The sequence below is a fragment of the Brachycentrus maculatus genome, unplaced genomic scaffold (assembly GCF_059751285.1).
Source record: "Brachycentrus maculatus isolate JH-2025_06_01 unplaced genomic scaffold, ASM5975128v1 h1tg001092l, whole genome shotgun sequence".
NCBI lineage: Eukaryota > Metazoa > Arthropoda > Insecta > Trichoptera > Brachycentridae > Brachycentrus > Brachycentrus maculatus.
The window spans coordinates 151,269-168,835 of NW_028281797.1; the positions used below are offsets into that span (position 1 = coordinate 151,269).

General features: G+C 29.6%; 1 protein-coding gene across 1 annotated transcript in view; it reads right to left on the reverse strand.

Moving 5' to 3' along the window:
* LOC148299547 (uncharacterized) overlaps positions 1–17,567 on the reverse strand; it is a 69,559-nt gene that overhangs the window by 10,048 nt on the left and 41,944 nt on the right. Inside the window, exon 4 of the mRNA XM_088275949.1 lies at positions 16,528–16,587. Within this exon, the coding sequence (XP_088132075.1) occupies positions 16,528–16,587 (60 nt within the window). The remainder of the gene's footprint in view (positions 1–16,527; positions 16,588–17,567) is intronic.

The following is a 17,567-nucleotide window of genomic DNA, read 5'->3' on the forward strand; positions in this document are numbered from 1 at the left end:
ACGTTTTTTAACTGTTTTTGTTAATGTAATGTAATGTTCATTATTTTTAATGTAATTTTTGTTTAATATATCACTTTTTTATATGTAAAGCTGTACAATTCCCGAACAAATAAAATAAAATAAAAATAAAAACATTGACTGAAGAAAAATATTGAAGTCTGGGTATTTACAGAGCTTACGACTCGTCAAAGGCTGGTTCAAGTGATTACCTTGATAGAACACGTGTAAAGTTCACCATTCTACTAATGATTGACAACCACACTACTCACATTTTTGAAGCTCTTATATTTGATGTTAAGTTATAAAATACCACGAATTATCTTACCATATTGTGACACGTGTTTCGATCATTCAACATCACACAATGTTTGAAAATGATCTTGAATGCATCGAAACTAGATATAAATTTCCTACGGACATTTCTTGGTGGACTTTTCTCCACTTTTATTTTATTTGACCAGTAACCGGGTAAGTTGTAACCAACATCATCACATCACAACCAAGATATTCCGCGAAGATCTGAGAGATGGGTCATGGAAAAACACATATCATGTTTTAAATCATTTATATGATAATGCAATAACTATGATGGTAGTTTTTTTTTATTATTTTTTTACTAATCTTTAGTGACCAGTATGATGATGACGGTAGTGAAAATATCCGATCACTAAAAAATAATACAAAGATGGTAAAAATCTTTAAGTTGTTCATTTATTTTATAAAAAAATAAAGGTAGCTAATCTCAAATATCAAAAAAATCTAAATTGAATGTTTTTTGTATGAATTTTTGTGTGAAATTATATCAGTATAATAAATGGTCAATTTATATTTTTATGTAGTTACATAATACTAGGGCAAGTTTAGCCTTACCTTGCTCCAAATTAGGTGTAATGTACAAACGTTAGATCTCTATTACTCGCCCCAAGCTATCAAATTTCACGTTACGTACCTAACGCCCATACGTATTATGATAAATATTATCCCCCAGGCAAACAGAAAACTTGACACCATTCCATTCACAAAGAATCTCGTGAAAAATACCCCTAGCGATAAGTTTATTTTTCTAGTAATAATAATTCAAATAACACAAATAATCTGTACTGATTTTAATAACAAAATGAAGATATCTGGAGTTTATAATAAAAGATTGTTGAATGGTTGAATACAGAGAAAACAGAGACAAAAGCTTTGTAGAATACATTGTAAAATGTTATTTAATTTTTTTTAAATACTTTTTTGAGGTAAAGTGTGCTCTTAAATTTGAGGTGAAGTATGCAAACTTCTTTGGTTCATATGACATCTAAATTACGTACAAAACAATTATTTAATTCATAAACATATAGATATCTACGTTCCTTATTTACACACTCATTAAATTAACTCGCAAAACTTCCAATAAATAACACACAGATTCAATTTTTGATTAGGATAAGCAGAATTATAATACCATATGTTTCCCTCAAAAAATTCAGGTATCATTTTAAAGCTTCTTGTTTTTTAGCAACACAAATTTTACTTGAATTAGTAGGGTGAGCACTGCTTAATAAAATAGGGTAGGCATAATAGCAGTACCTCTTAAATGCAAACATAAATTCAAACGAAACTTCACAAATTGCACACATTGTATTTAATGTTATTTAGAAGTTACCACTTTTTATCTGAATTTAAACTTTTGTGCACCTCTTATTAAGCGTCAGTGTTGCATGCTAATGACATTTTTTTTCATATCAATGTTTATGTACTCCAAATTATTTGCGCATCAAGCATTATTGAACATTTGTACTGATGGACGTAATTAAATTTCATAATATGAAAGTACATAAGTAAAAATAACGTAAGCTTGCCCATAGTTTCGTTCGAAAAACAAGATATTGTTTTTAATTTTCAGACTTTAAACATGTTAATTTGGCTATAATTTTTATTTTAACCAGAAGTAATCTTGCATGTGCCTGAAAGTAAACTTCGGTATACTGAAATAATGCTTTCGTTTAAGTGCTACAGTATTGGGGAAAAGTTCGATTAAAGCTCTGGTTCAAGTTCTCATGAAACCTTTCAGAAAAGAGCTTATTTTAGGAGAAGCCATTTACCCTACTATTACTTGGGTTCACATATACTATATTAGTTTTCAGGTTGCTGAAAGCTGAAAAAGTCGTGCAGTTGAAGTTTGTTATTCATTCCACGAACTTGCAAATTGGAGGGTGGAGTTTATAAATTGAGCATTGGAAAGGAAACACAAAATACTACACTGAAAATATCTAGAGTTATCTTATATGCTACAAGAATTTGGTGATTTTTTTAATCAAATACTCATTTCGATTGTACATATTTATGCTATTTACCCTGAATTAACTTCAATGAACTCGTGCATATTATCAGGAACTTTAACATATTTATGCGAATGCGAGTATATAACCCCAAGTGCCCTAACGATTCTCCTTTTACTTTTCTCTATTAATAGTACGTAATATTTCTCCCCTATTTCCTTAACCATATAACAGTTATATCTTTCGTCTTGACCTCATCCATAACATATAATACGTGAGAAAGTAGTACTCAAAACTTATTTTTTTTAATTAAAAATAAAACACGTTAAAATATTATTTGATTTTTTTAATTATGCTTTCAAAGGATTATAAAAAAAGTCTGCATTTAGAAAGGATAATGTGAAAAACATATCACAAACACCTAGAAAAAATGAAAATAAATCTTTTTTGAATTTATTTTGCAATAAGTGAGAATCAAACCCATGACGCCAGTTCGCAGTATTGCGCCCAACAACGCCAAGACACATGTTAAATAAATGTATCCATGATGATTACAATTTGAAATTTAAAATTGTTTATTAAATTTTACCAAATAACTACGTATTAACTACGTTGCACCTCGGCAATTGGAGAATAATTTATGGAAATCAATTAAATTTTCCCACTTTAATTCGTTAGATATTAATATTAATAAGTTTATATTGATTCCCAAACATGGAACCATATTATCTCCGAGTTGAATGCGGGCAGGTACATCCTGCATAATGCCAGGCATTATTCAATCGGGTCGAGCGAGTTGGCGCAGGATGCGCTGGGAGGACGCAGTGGAGCGCGGCATACAATCGTGACGCTTCATGATGATAAACCAATAGAGAAAGGTTTAAAATATTATCTTTATATTATTTTCAATTCTCTCTGCCTATGCCTGCTGGAAAATTCGTGTAATGGTTAGGTAATAAGTGTATATATATATATATATATATATATATATATATATATATATATATATATATATATATATATATATATATATATATATATGTATAGTGGGTGTACTGGCAAAATGCACTAAGTACTATGCGGTTTTGCAAGTAAATTCAACTTAAAGATTAATAGCGGGTATTTTATTCAGGCTAAAATCTTTAGGGATTTTAGAGTTAAAGTTTTTTAACAGTATTAACACGGCATATACACACTTATTACCTACCCATTACATCAATTTTCCAGCAGGGATAGGTAGAGAGAATTGAAAATAATTCATTTATATAAATACTCGTTTACATAAACAAGATTTTTTAAATTTTATTGTGACATCGTTAAAATCGAAGGAATATGCTTGAAATAGTGAAAACATTTAAAAATGTTATATCTCAATTACACAAATATCCATTTTTTTTATTTTTATCTCTAAATTTAACCCTACTCAAAGTCGGAAGTAATATACTTCAGCTATTATACATATCGCTCACTCTTTTCAAAAATCGTAAATTTTCTGTTGTGTTTTCAATCATGTTTTTGGAATGTCCAGAAAATGTACTATATCCCAGCAAAAGCATCATATTTTTAACTTAATATTTACCCGCTGCAGGGTAGAAAGTGATGTATGTGCATTTTGAAGAAAAGGTATTGTTTAATATTTTTTTAATATAATAAATATTTTTCAAATGGAGAAAACACATTCAGGTTTTACCTAAAAAGATCTGTTGCACAGTAAAAAGTTAAGTGGTTTAATATTTATTTTTAATATATTTTATTATATTTTTATTATAACTTTAAAAAGTTTTTTGTATGACGTTGTTGAAAGGAGTGGGCAATATAAGCTCTGTATACTTCAACTATCGTTCTATAGAAATTATAAAACAATGTGTTTAATGACTCTCGCTCAACTATATCGAAATTGCAACCGCCATTTTCAATTAACTCCGCACCAAAACCGCAGAACTTCAATCATCATTTAAAATCACAAACCTCGTAACTAACATTGTTTGATTGGTTTCACACTGGATAGGGCATGCATAAAGTCGTTGATAAATCGACAACTTGTATGTTAAAAAATGAGTTTTTGTTTTATGCTCACATTGTAGCCAGAAATGTATCCTGACGAATATTAATAAAAAACTTTTGTATGTCACGTTTCAATGACTAAAAACCTTACCATTTTTTATAATATTTTGAGTGTATCCAAATACTTGTTCACAATTTTTTTATTATTTGGACACACTCGAAATTTTATGAATAAATTATCTAGTCAAATTATAAGCTAATATAATAAAAATGAAAACGATGTTTTCTGGCATTTCTCATGTGTGTGATTATAATCCGGGATTCGGACCTCATATACTAATATAAGAGTTTCTGATCAGTAAAAAGCTTCTTTTCATCTCATCATTAGATGTGTCTAGTGAAGTTCTAGTGATTCAAGAAAAATATTTCAAAATTGGTTCATATATATAGAACTTCCAAGAATTTGAGTAGTGTGGTTGTCAAAAATGGGTAGAATTGGTGAATGTTACACGTGTGTAAAGTGATCACTTAAACCTATGACGGTAGTCAGTCCCGTAAATGCTCAGACTTCCATATTCTTCTTCATTTTTGATGAGATGTCAAAAATAATACTTACCATTTTTTTTTACATATATCTTATACATTTTCATGATTATTTAATACAATTTTATTGATATATCAGTACCAATGGAGAAGTGTTTTCACATGATTTTTTTTTTTGGAGAAACAACATAGATGAAGAGGATTATGGAAGTCTGGGTATTTACAGGGCCTGTCAAAGTCTGGTTAATTTGAGAAGTATGGTGTCAATAATGGGTAAAATGGGGAATTTTAGACGTGTGTTAAGTGATCACTTAACCAGCCTTTGAAAGGTAAGCCCTGTAAATACTCAATCTTCCATATTCACAGGCTGGTTTAATTGATCACTTTACACACATGTAACATTCACCGATCCCACCCATGATTGACATCCACACTTCTCAAATTCTTGGAACTTCTATGCATATTGTTCAAATTCAAAACATAGTGCTTGAATTCATTGGAATTTTACTAGAGACATCTACAGTGAGATAAAAGAAGCGTTTTATTGAATGGAAATACTCAAAATGTCGTAGGATGCAATTCATTCCATAGTTAGCTTGGAACGAGAAACATACTTTATATTATTCTTGATCTATGTTGAGATGTCAAAAAAGTAAAAATAACTCATAAGTGGAGAAACCCAGATTTGCGATCAAGTATTTGGACACACTTAAAATATTGTGAAGAATCGTTTAGTTTCGCCAATTTAGCAAGTGAAATCAATTTAAATTTTCCAGGTGAACGAAGAGGCTTCCACGTCGATACTAATGCTACATTTTTATTTATGCGTATTTTTACGTTTTCGTTTATCAAATCCTTAGGAGAGTAATATATTTTTATTGTTGGGCGAAAAAAATATGAGACATAAAATGAGAAAAAACGGTCCCATATTCTGTAGTCGCAAAAGCTAACATGTGAGACCGGAGTAAATCTGACATGCCTAATCAGCTTACGCTTGAAGCTTTTAATGAGAATGCTTACAGAATATGCCATAAAAAGATAAATAAATATGTTTTTTTAAACTATAATAATGGTAAAAAAATTAGTTCAAATTATTCTCTGTTAAAAAAAACAAGTATATCGGTTGAAATTATTTTTTAATCATTATTTAAAAGTTTGCAATTTTCTTAAAAGATAAATACTTGTTAACATTTATTTACCAAATACCTCAGTGTTCACATTTAAAAAAAAGATCAAGTCGGTAGTAACATATGGTTAAAAAAAGCTATTGAACAAAAAATAAAGATATTAATATATAAATAAAAAAACTTGTATAAATGCACTATTTTGAGTTTGTTAATATAAAAACCACTAGTTTCGAAAACAAGAGATATCAACAAGTGAAAATACAAACAAACGAGTGATAAATAATTAAGGTACTAATGGAGGTGGCTGGGATAATAAGTGAAAATAAAACATATTTGTATTTTCAGTTATTGATGATAATATGTTAAGTGTTTAAAACCAGTTATGTTTACATAAATTATTTTTTGGTAGTAAACAAGTATTTTATATTTTTATTTAAATCATTATGTTATTTCACAAAGTTCATGCCAAATCAATTACAGAAAAAGATACATATATATATATATATATATATATATATATATATATATATATATATATATATATATATATATATATATATATATATATATATATATATATATATATATATATATATATATTATATATATATATATATATATATATATATATATATATATATATATATATATATATATATATATATATATATATATATATATATATATATATATATATATATATATATATATATATATATATATATATATATATATATATATATATATATATATATATATATATATATATATATATATATATATATGTATATATATATATATATATATATATATATATATATATATATATATATATATATATATATATATATATATATATATATAAACCCTTATCCGCACCCCAATGGTGCATAGGGCACTGTGTCATATAAACGCAGTGTTATCTTGATCGTTTACACATGAAGGAAAGGTGATCAGCCTTCCGCTTCAGGTACCAGTCCATGGTAATATTGAATAAATATTACAGTGAAAAAATCACTATATTTATTTTACCCCCCTAGGGAATCGAACCCGGGACCTCCAGAACGGTAGCCGAGCGTGCTGACCATTTCACTACGGAGGCGGATATATATATTATCAAGTAGATTATGTTGAGTCAAGGATAGCAGAAAGTCAGCAGGTAAAAAGAGCAACGAATTTTGAAAGCTTTAAGAATGTCTAGATTGACGTCAGAACTACGCGAAGCAAGGCATAACTAAACCTTCACTGTTTCTTCCGCGTCCTGCATCTTCATTTATGGAATAAACAGTTGTAAATAAGTGCAGTTGGAGAGCTTTGCGATTAAATTACTCACGTCTAGTGCTCATTTCTAAAATAAACTCCTTTCTTTACAAAAATTAAATTTTAAAATTCCTCCAAATATACATATGTGTATATGCTAATGAATTACTTACGAAATCAAATTTTCTATTCAATGAAACGAAAGACCATCTGATGAATAAAAACTATCTATGGTTTATAATATGTTTGACAGTTATTGGATAGAATATGTATAGTTTATTTGTAAGTTTTTTCGTGGTTCTCACATTTTTATGCAATCAATAATCCATAAACGCTATGCGAAAAATATTTGGCTATCAGAAAAAAAAATCGATTTCACTTTTTAAGAAAGTTAAATTAATAAAATAAACAACAAAAAAACGTAATCTCCACCGAATATAACATGTTTTTACCATGAATTTTGCGGACCTCTTTTTATATTGGCTGTCAAAAACATTTTACGTTTATTTAATTAACAATTTTGACATGGTTCATTTTTGTTTTTGAACCAGAATAAAATACCAACGAATATTTGAATTACGTATTTATTTAAATTTTTGGACTTTTATCAAGAGTTTAAAAAAAGGTCATAATGAATCACCCTTAATATTTTATATTATATTCTTCTTCTTCAGTCTAATGGTGCGTTGGGCACTGCATGAAATTGATGCAATTTTAAGTTGATCGTTAATTATATGAAGGAAAGATGATCTACTCTGCGGTTCAGATATCGGTCTAGTTTAATATTAAATTTATTTAAAAAATACACGAGTGGAAAATCACATATATTTATTCCAATCCCACTGAAAATCAAACCGTAGAACTTCTATAAGGTAGTGAAATGCGCCAACCACTATATTACGGAGACGGACTATACAAATCTCTACTCTCTACAAGAGAAAGTACGGCTCATATCCTTGGCTCTACCTGACCGAGTTTCTCCAGGGTATGCTTGGCTACAATAGTTTAGAGACTAGAAGGAATGTGTATTTGATTACGCATTTTTATCGATTGTTGCGTGGTATGATCGATAATCCTGAAATTATCCGGAACATTGGTCTGTATGTTCCCGATAGTTACCTAAGACAGCGTTGACATAGATTATATCACGTTCCTATGCACAGGACCAACCTGCCGATGGTTATGCCTGTAGGAAGAGCTACCGCTATGTTGAACAATATTTCATTGGATATTGATCTGTTCCGTGTGTCTGAAGGAGTTTTCCGAAGTTGGATTGTTTTACACCTTTAGCAATAGTATTCTTGCTTATTTAATATTTTTGTTAAAGTATTCGATTTAAATTTAAGTTTGTAATGTGTTTATTATCTATAAATAAAAAAATTAATTGAATTAAAAAAACACTTAAAATTAATATGAATTTTTATAAAAACGAGCATCGGCTGTATCTTTTTTTTTCAATAGGTGAGAATCGAACCTGCCACGCCAGTTTCGCAGTCAGGAGCTAACTTACTACGCCACAGCACCTGTCCCTGTATGTATAGTTCCCATATAAATATAATTTTAAACGTTTCTTGACTTTCAGTACGATTGACTAAGATACAAAAAATACTACTTTAACAACACCGTTTAAAATAATAACGCACCAATGTAAGATAACAGCACGCTTTCTTACCCTTATAATTACAAATACTTAAATATTTAAAAATAAAATTTCAGTTTTCAATAATTGGTTTTCCTTCAGCTAATTTTCAGTAAATGATAACGCCAAAGGCCTTAATTACTGATCACGTGATAAGACAACGTAGTTCTTTGAAGGTTTCGAATGATACATTATTTAATTCAATTTGAGGGAGAAAGGAAACACGTCCTTAATGTTTCAAATGGAAAGTGTCACGAAGGGATGGTTTTAATTTTAAATAGTACGCGACTAGTCAAGAGAGTGAAATATCAAGATCATTATTAATGATTAACGCTTTGGATTCTAGATTAGTTTTGACGTTAAACGGTTTGAGATAGTACCCTGAAGGAATGAACCACGATAATAATCCCTCAGAGAGAGATAAATGTGCTTTTCTGAGTCCATTTATTTATATTCTATATATATATATATATATATATATAAATATATATATATATATATATACATATATATAAATATATATATATATATATATATATATATATATATATATATATATATATATATATATATATATATATATATAAATAAAACATACAAAAATCTGTAGTATATAAATAAAAATATTAACAATTGATAAGTAGCAACATTTTTATTTCTAATATAACTAAATCCAGAAATTATAAATAATAATTTGGACATACTCAAAATATAAATAATGCAAGTTTTCGTTTGTCCAAAATCTTTAATTTCCTAGAGGTGTTCAACTTGAATTTGAACACACAAAATTGTATTAAAAGAATGTGCATTTTTTATTTACCTGTGACAGGTGTTTTTGCATGTGCGAAAGCACAAACTACAGAGGACGGCCGCTTAACATACATGTACCAAATTATCTCCGACACGCGTTGTAGCGGATTCTCCGAGTTTAAGAGACGAGCGGAGAATAGAGTCAGTTGGAGACTGACCATGAAAAAAGCAAATCGATTATCACTCATATTGTAGTACACGGGAAAGAAGGTGTTTTTACCTTTGAGAGGTAAAAACATATTTTAAGTAGCTTTTCTCATCGCAATCGTAGCGCCATCTATTAAATGTAAGAGGAATACAGTGACAGTTGCTGTCACGTTTTATCAGGGCTTTTTTTAAAACAAAAAAAGGTACCGGAACTCACTTCATGTCAAGCTTTTTACTAAAAAAAAATAGTTTATTACAAAAACATATTTTATCATTTTGACGAATTATGTAAATATATATTGTAATTACGAAAGCACAAAAATTATTGCGTCATGAAAAAAGCCCTGCTTATTTTATTTTCATTTTAGCATTTAGATTGGTATTTGATTCCATTTCTGTTCTATAGATAATTAATATTTTCATTGCTTCCCAAGCATTGTAAGTTGAAGCATTCTAGAAATATATGCTATCTATTTCCTATCTTTTAATTTTAATCAGACTGAGCCGCAGTTACGCGTAGCTAAAAAGCTTGTATCAATAAAAATTTTAAGGCTTTAACACTGAATTTTTCCAATGCATAAAATTTAAATATTCGAAACAATTATGTAAAACCGACTTTTATGATACTGGATTTCTTGTACTCTGTTTTTGAGTATTAGGGATGAAACATTAAGTTCGCAAGTCACACTATTAACGAGTTTCTTCAGCTGTCTGAATACTCTGAAGGGACATAAGCTCCCCGGGGCTTATCATAATAAAACACATCACATTAAATGTGATCGTGAATCTCAGATGTAGCGCGACATATCAAGTTTCGAACAAGATTGTAAACTTCAATTTTGTTTGTAATTCTCACCATTTAGTATGGCAATGATCTCGAAACAACAGTAATAAAAGACATTGCGAAATGAAAACGTCTTCTCCTGAAAACGCTAAGGACATAAGGACAAAAACCACATATGTCACAAAAAAACTTTTTTTTTATAGGAGACGGAAAATATTTATTAATTTGTTGACATATTCGAAAGTGCATTTTTCAAACGTGATTAAAGTGTCGTACGATAAAAAAACCTTTTTTATTGGTCTGAATTGTGTTTTTTAAATTGTCCATGTATAAAAAATATTCTATCTTGTTCTTTGAATTCATGTCACGATCAATATAAAACCACATCAATACTATGCAGTGCCCTTTGCACAATTGGGTGAGGGCAAAGATTAGAATAAGGTACAGTGTGAAATTCATATATTCTTCTAACCCTTATCCACATCCAATGGTGTATAAGGCTCTGCATAGTATTGACGCAGTGTTATCTTTATCGTTACTTACATGAAGGCATGGAGATCAATCCTGATCATCAGAGACCAGTCCAAGGTAATATTAAATAAATACTAGAGTATAGAATAACTAATATAAATTTTTCCCCCTCCCCCCCCGAAAGTCGAACCCAGAACCTGCAGGGAGGTGAACATATACACTATCACGGTAGTGGACATATAAACTCGTATGTGTACTCCTATTTAAAAAAAAAGATGAATATATAATTAAACACTATTTCTATTTTTATTATGTTTGTTTATTTTATTATGTCCGCCTCCGTAGTGTAATGGTCAGCACGCTCGGATACCGTTCTGGAGGTCCCGGATTCGATTCCCACGGGGGTCAAATAAATACAAGTGATTTTTTCACTCTAATATTTATTTAATATCACCAGTCCAGGGTAATCCCTGGACTGGTACCTGAAGCGGAGGGGCGGAGGGCTGATCACCTTTCCTTCGTGTGTTAACGATCAAGATAAATCTGTGTTTGTATAATGCAGTGCCCTATGCACCACTAGGGTGCGGATAAGGGTTTGAATTTAATTAAATTGAATCTGTTTTTATTCAGAAAATATATTTGCTTTACTTCCTATTATTTTCATATACCAAGCTTTTAACATATATTAATTAATTCATTAAATTTCTGCAAACTTCTCGTCTGGAATATGCTTTGCTTATCCTGGATGTCAGAGTCTGTGCATTTTAATTTAAAAATGTCACTGGTCGTTCCAGGAAAGGAATGCTTCTACTGCAAGATTACTCCATCTTCCCGAGAGATGTACTCGTACTAGTAATTGAAGATTACGAAGCTCTTCCCGAGAATACCTCTGTTGACGTGCTGTATATTACAACACGTTTGTGATATCACCCACTCCTTTCAAGAACGTCATAAATCAAAAAACTTGATTTTTCAGGAGACCGTTTTTAAAGTTTAAAAATATAATACAATGTTTTAAAAATAAATATCTAGCCATTTATTGAACTTTTCACTACGCAACACATCTTTTTAGGTAAAACATGAAGACTTTTTCTCCATTTGAAAAATATTTGGTTTATTTCAAAAAATAATTAAACAATACCTTTTCTTCAAAATGCAAAAACAACACTTTCTGCCCTGTAGCGGGTAAATATTAAGTTTAAAATATGCCACTTTTTCTAGGATATAGTACATTTTCTGGGCATTCCGAAAATATGCTCAACTGAAAATTGACGATTTTTGATTTATGACGTTCTTGAAAGGAGTGAGCGATATATAACTTTGCATGAGTGGAAACAGTATTATATAATGAACGTCTTTTTTTAAAATTCTTTTGTATTATAAAACTTAATATGTTTTTTTTTTATTTCAAAACATATTCGTACATAAGTCATATATATAATATTCCCGATGAAAAATTTATATTTTTCATTTTGGGACATGGGATTAAGGTTAACAAGACTGGAACACAAATAATAAACTTACAAAAAATATATTTTTTTAAATAACCAAAACTAATAAAAGGCAAAATATAAAAACAATAAACAGGTATAAAAAATAGGCATAAAAAGCATATTTTAATAAAATAAATGAGAAAAACATAAGGTAAGAAGCATATTTAAAATAAACAGATGAGAAAATATTAAAAATTACAAACTATAACAAATGAGAAAATATTTAAAAAAAAAAACATTAGGTAAAAACAAAATAAGAAAATATGACTAAACGCTACATGTATAATTTTCCATAAAGTATTATTTCAGATCATTTATTTTGGATCACTGAATCGAATCGGGATCGAAAAAGCATGGGAATATAAAAACAAATAAAAAAAATATATATATAAAATATAAATACAAAAAAAGATCCCACAAAGGCATGGCCTGTGTTGGTATACAATATAATGCAGGTCATAGAAAAGGGCACTGGCAAGACCACAATAGAAATTTAAAGAAGTAAAACTAGAATAAAAGTGTGAATATAAAATACAAAATACTTGACTAACACGAAATAAAAAACCCTAAAATAAAACTAAATATTTGAAGACGTTTTTATTTACAACATTTTGTGTGGTTCTAAATACTTGTTCACAAATCTGGATTACCTCCAATTATAAGAGTTATTTTTAGACGAAGATTATTTTTAAATGATGAAGAATGTGGAAGTCTGGGCATTTACGGAGCCTACGACCGACATAGGCTGGTTTAAGTGATCACTTTACACATGTGTAACATTCACCATTTCTACCCATAATTGACAACTACATTACTCAAATTCTTGGAAGTTATATATACGAGTATATGATCCAATTTTGAAACATTGTGCTTGAATCAATAGGATTTCACCAGAGAATGTTTCTAAATTGGATCATATATATAGAACTTCCAAGAATTGGAGTAGTGTCATTATCAATCATGGGTAGGGTTGGTGCATGTTGCACTATATTTTGTATGTATTTGACTAAAAACCCATATTTGAGAACAAGTATTTGACAAACTCATATTGTTGTGAATAAAAATAATTTTAAAAATTATAAGGTAGATAAAAAAAACCACTTTTTCTGGCATTTCCCAATATGTAAAAATAATTCGCGGTTCGGATCTTGCGTACTTATACATTCAAATAAACGAATCTCTGCTAAATAATAGCTTTCTTAATTCAACATAGATGGCATGAAATTGATCAATACATCAAGGAGTTTCGAAAATTTGAATGTGTTAGTCAATCATGAGTACAATTGTAAATGTTGCACGTGTGTAAAGTGCTCACTTAACCAGCCGTTGACAGATCATAAGCCCTGTAAATATGGACTTACATATTCTTCTTCATCCATGTTAACATGTAAAAATGTTAAGTTTTTGATTTCCCATACGATAAATCTAAACAGATATATACAAAGTTAAACTTGAAGGCTGTCGCAAAAAACCGGCAAAGTAATCATACTTACTTGTCCGTACTTTATTATAATGTAAACATTTTGGGTTTATATTTTTTTAGAACGGATATAAAGTTTAAACATTTGCCACGAAAATAAACGAAAGGTCAGTATTTTCAAAGCTCCAAGATGCGCTCGAGAATTTTCTCACTCGTAAAACCCAGAAGATACGAACTGATATCGGCTATTTATTTAACCCATTCGGTGGAAGAATTTGAGCTTCGTCTTTCTTGGGACAAACGCCGTTATTTCAGCCTCTGCGGTCAGACATTTTGGACATTTACATTACGCGCAAAGGACTCGATAAAAGTGTGCCATTTCGATAACTCGATAAAAGTTTATCGATTGCAAAATGTGGGTTCGCGGAATAAAGTCGGCAAGGTCGAAGATTATAGGTGTTTCCACCCGTGTTATCGGGGATTAAATAGTTTGTAGAGGGTTCGTCAGAAATCAATCGATTTAAGGGATGAGTGAGTTTCACGACAAAATCTGAACGCTGTCCTACCTAATGATACCATGTATCACGGTTTATGGCTGTGACATGATTTTTATGCATGGCAATTTTAACACGCACTTGTGTTTTTACTATTTTTTTTATATTTTATCTCCTTCTGTACATTAGATGGCTTGAGACTCCTCAAGAATATTTCATTCTAACCCTTACCCATTCCCAATGGTCCATAGGGCAGTACATTATATATATATATATATATACATATATATATATATATATATATATATATATATATATATATATATATATATATATATATATATATATATATATATATATATATATATATATATATATATATATATATATATATATATATATATATATATATATATATATATATATATATATATATATATATATATATATATATATATATATATATATATATATACACAAGAAGTGTTATTTTGATCATTATAAATGAAAAAAAGATGGTTAGCCTGCGATTTAGGTACCAGTTCAGGGTAAAATATAAAAAAATATTTATACAAATATCTTAAAAGCACGTTAATTTTGACCCCCCTGAATTCGAAACCGGGGACTCCAGCACCGTAGACAAACAAATTGACTACTACACTGCTGATGTGACCGATTTTAACATTTTTTTATACTTTATGTATTACGGCTCTTTTTAGCCTGTGTTGAGCCGAAATACTAACATGGTAATACAATTTTTTTATATTTATTATTATTTGTTTTATTTTTTTATTATAAGATTATATACATTACATACAAAAGATACAATAACAATTTACAGTATAAAGATTTTACAATAATATAATTACACCTGGACTTAAATTAAATCACTTTCTACCTTGTCCCTTCCAACGAGAAGCAACCATCAACGGACACTGTTCTTAAAGACATGATCTACTGGAATTTTTAATGGTTTCGGGCAGCAAACTAAATACCTTTGGGCCAAAGGAATAAAAAGGTTTTTTGCGTAAAACTTGTTTTGACGAATGGGCCAACATAGTTTATATTTAATGCTGCCCGGGTTCAATATTAATCAGATTTACTTCTCTAATACATAAAATCTTTCTTTGTTACTTCACCCATTAGATGCATTTCCTAATTTCAGCAAAGAAAGACAATAACTCGATGCGTGAGACAAATATATAAACAAGGACTTGACATCATACCTGTAAAACGTCATAAGGACTTATCGAGGGAGGTGGTACCATTCGCGATAAAGTAAATGCCATTTAAATACGTCACAAAATGTTTAACACTTTAGAAGTGGAACGGAAGGTCTGGCATTTCGTTCCAAAGCAAGTGACAGTTCACCGTCTTCTCTTGAGAATTCTATGTTATGTATTCTTACCACTCAGGCAAATTTGGAGCAGTTCTCATAAATAGGCCACAGCTAACCTTCTTCTCATTCCCACACAAATCTTCTATATCCCACACAAATCTTCTATATAAAGATATAATACAAACACATAACACTCTCCTTACCATTCATAGTTCACTTTGTGTAATACCACTTTAATGAACTCTTATTCGTTACTACCGGTTTCAGAATAATTATTCCATCATCAAGCTATTAAAATCAAATTATCACGGCCTGACATTTGTACAAAAATTAAATTTAGAATGAGAAAAAGAAGACAAATGAATCACATTGGAAATATTTTTAAAGTGGTCTTGTAGTAAAATTTAGTTGGTTATTTATTAAATATAACTTCAAGTCCACTTTTGAAAATATTCCCATTATGATTCATTCGTCTTCTTTCTCTCTTTCATTTTTTTTAATGTCAGACTTTTCTTCCAAAACTGGTAGTCACGAATTACTGTTGATTTAAGTGGATTACACAAAGTGAACGATGAATGATGAGGAGTGTTATATTACCATACGACAAAGTTAACAATTCTTTTCATATACAAAATATAAAAATAAAAGGACTCCCATATTCTTCTTTATCTTTGTTAAGATGTTAAAAATGTAAAAAAAAATAATTAATGAAATAAAAAATTGGTAGCTTACCCATAATTAGCATAACGACTGGAAGTGTAGAGAGACATGCCAATATCACTGTGACGACAACTGAAAATAAAAAGAAAATATGATTGAAGCTTTCGAGTATTCGAAATATGTACTTGACTATGCCAAGTTATCCTCGATCTTTTAACTACATTTGCTTCATACATTTATTTTACTGTTATTTCTTCGTTCTTTCGATATACATGCTGAGATTTCAACACAGCTTTCTTAATTTCAACGTTAATGCCTATTTCAGCCTTACATTCTTAACTTATATCATCATTTGAACATTCATCACACACCGTTACATTTGAATGTTTTTATTTTATACATGTAAAAATGGACTTGTTTAAATATTTTTCTCCGTATTATCGTTAATCTGTATTATCCCTTCACCCCTTTTTGTGTTACTAAAATGCTAAGTATGTTTCATAAAAAAATTAAAAAAAAACCCTATCCGCACCCAAATGGTGCATAGGGCACTGTGTCATATAAACGCAGTGTTATCTTGATCGTTTATACTTGAAGGAAAGGTGATCAGCCCTCCGCTTCAGGTACCAGTCCATGGTAATTTTGAATAAATATGACAGTGAAAAAATCAGTAATATTTATTTTACCCCCCTCGGTAATCGAACCCGGGACCTCCAGAATGGTAGCCGAGCGTGCTGACCAATTACACTACGGAGGCGGACAATAAACATGTTTCATAAAATTAAATTAAATTAACTTTTGGAATTAATTAAAGAGCAATATTGGTTCTACATAAAACGTTATTATAATTTATTATTAGTTTAGTACCAAAATCCACTATACAATATGTATATTATGGAAGATCAATGAAGTAACCCTTTATTGAAGCCATCATTATTCAAATATTGTCCAAAATATAGATTATCCTAAGGACAATATTGCCTCTAGTAAAAGCACAAAAATTAATGCTGAAAATTATTTTAGTTTCCCGGTTGGTACCTAGACAAAATAATCAGAGAGCTTTTCACACATTTTTTTCTTATCGATTTTTAATGAGCTTTTACCCTTATGGT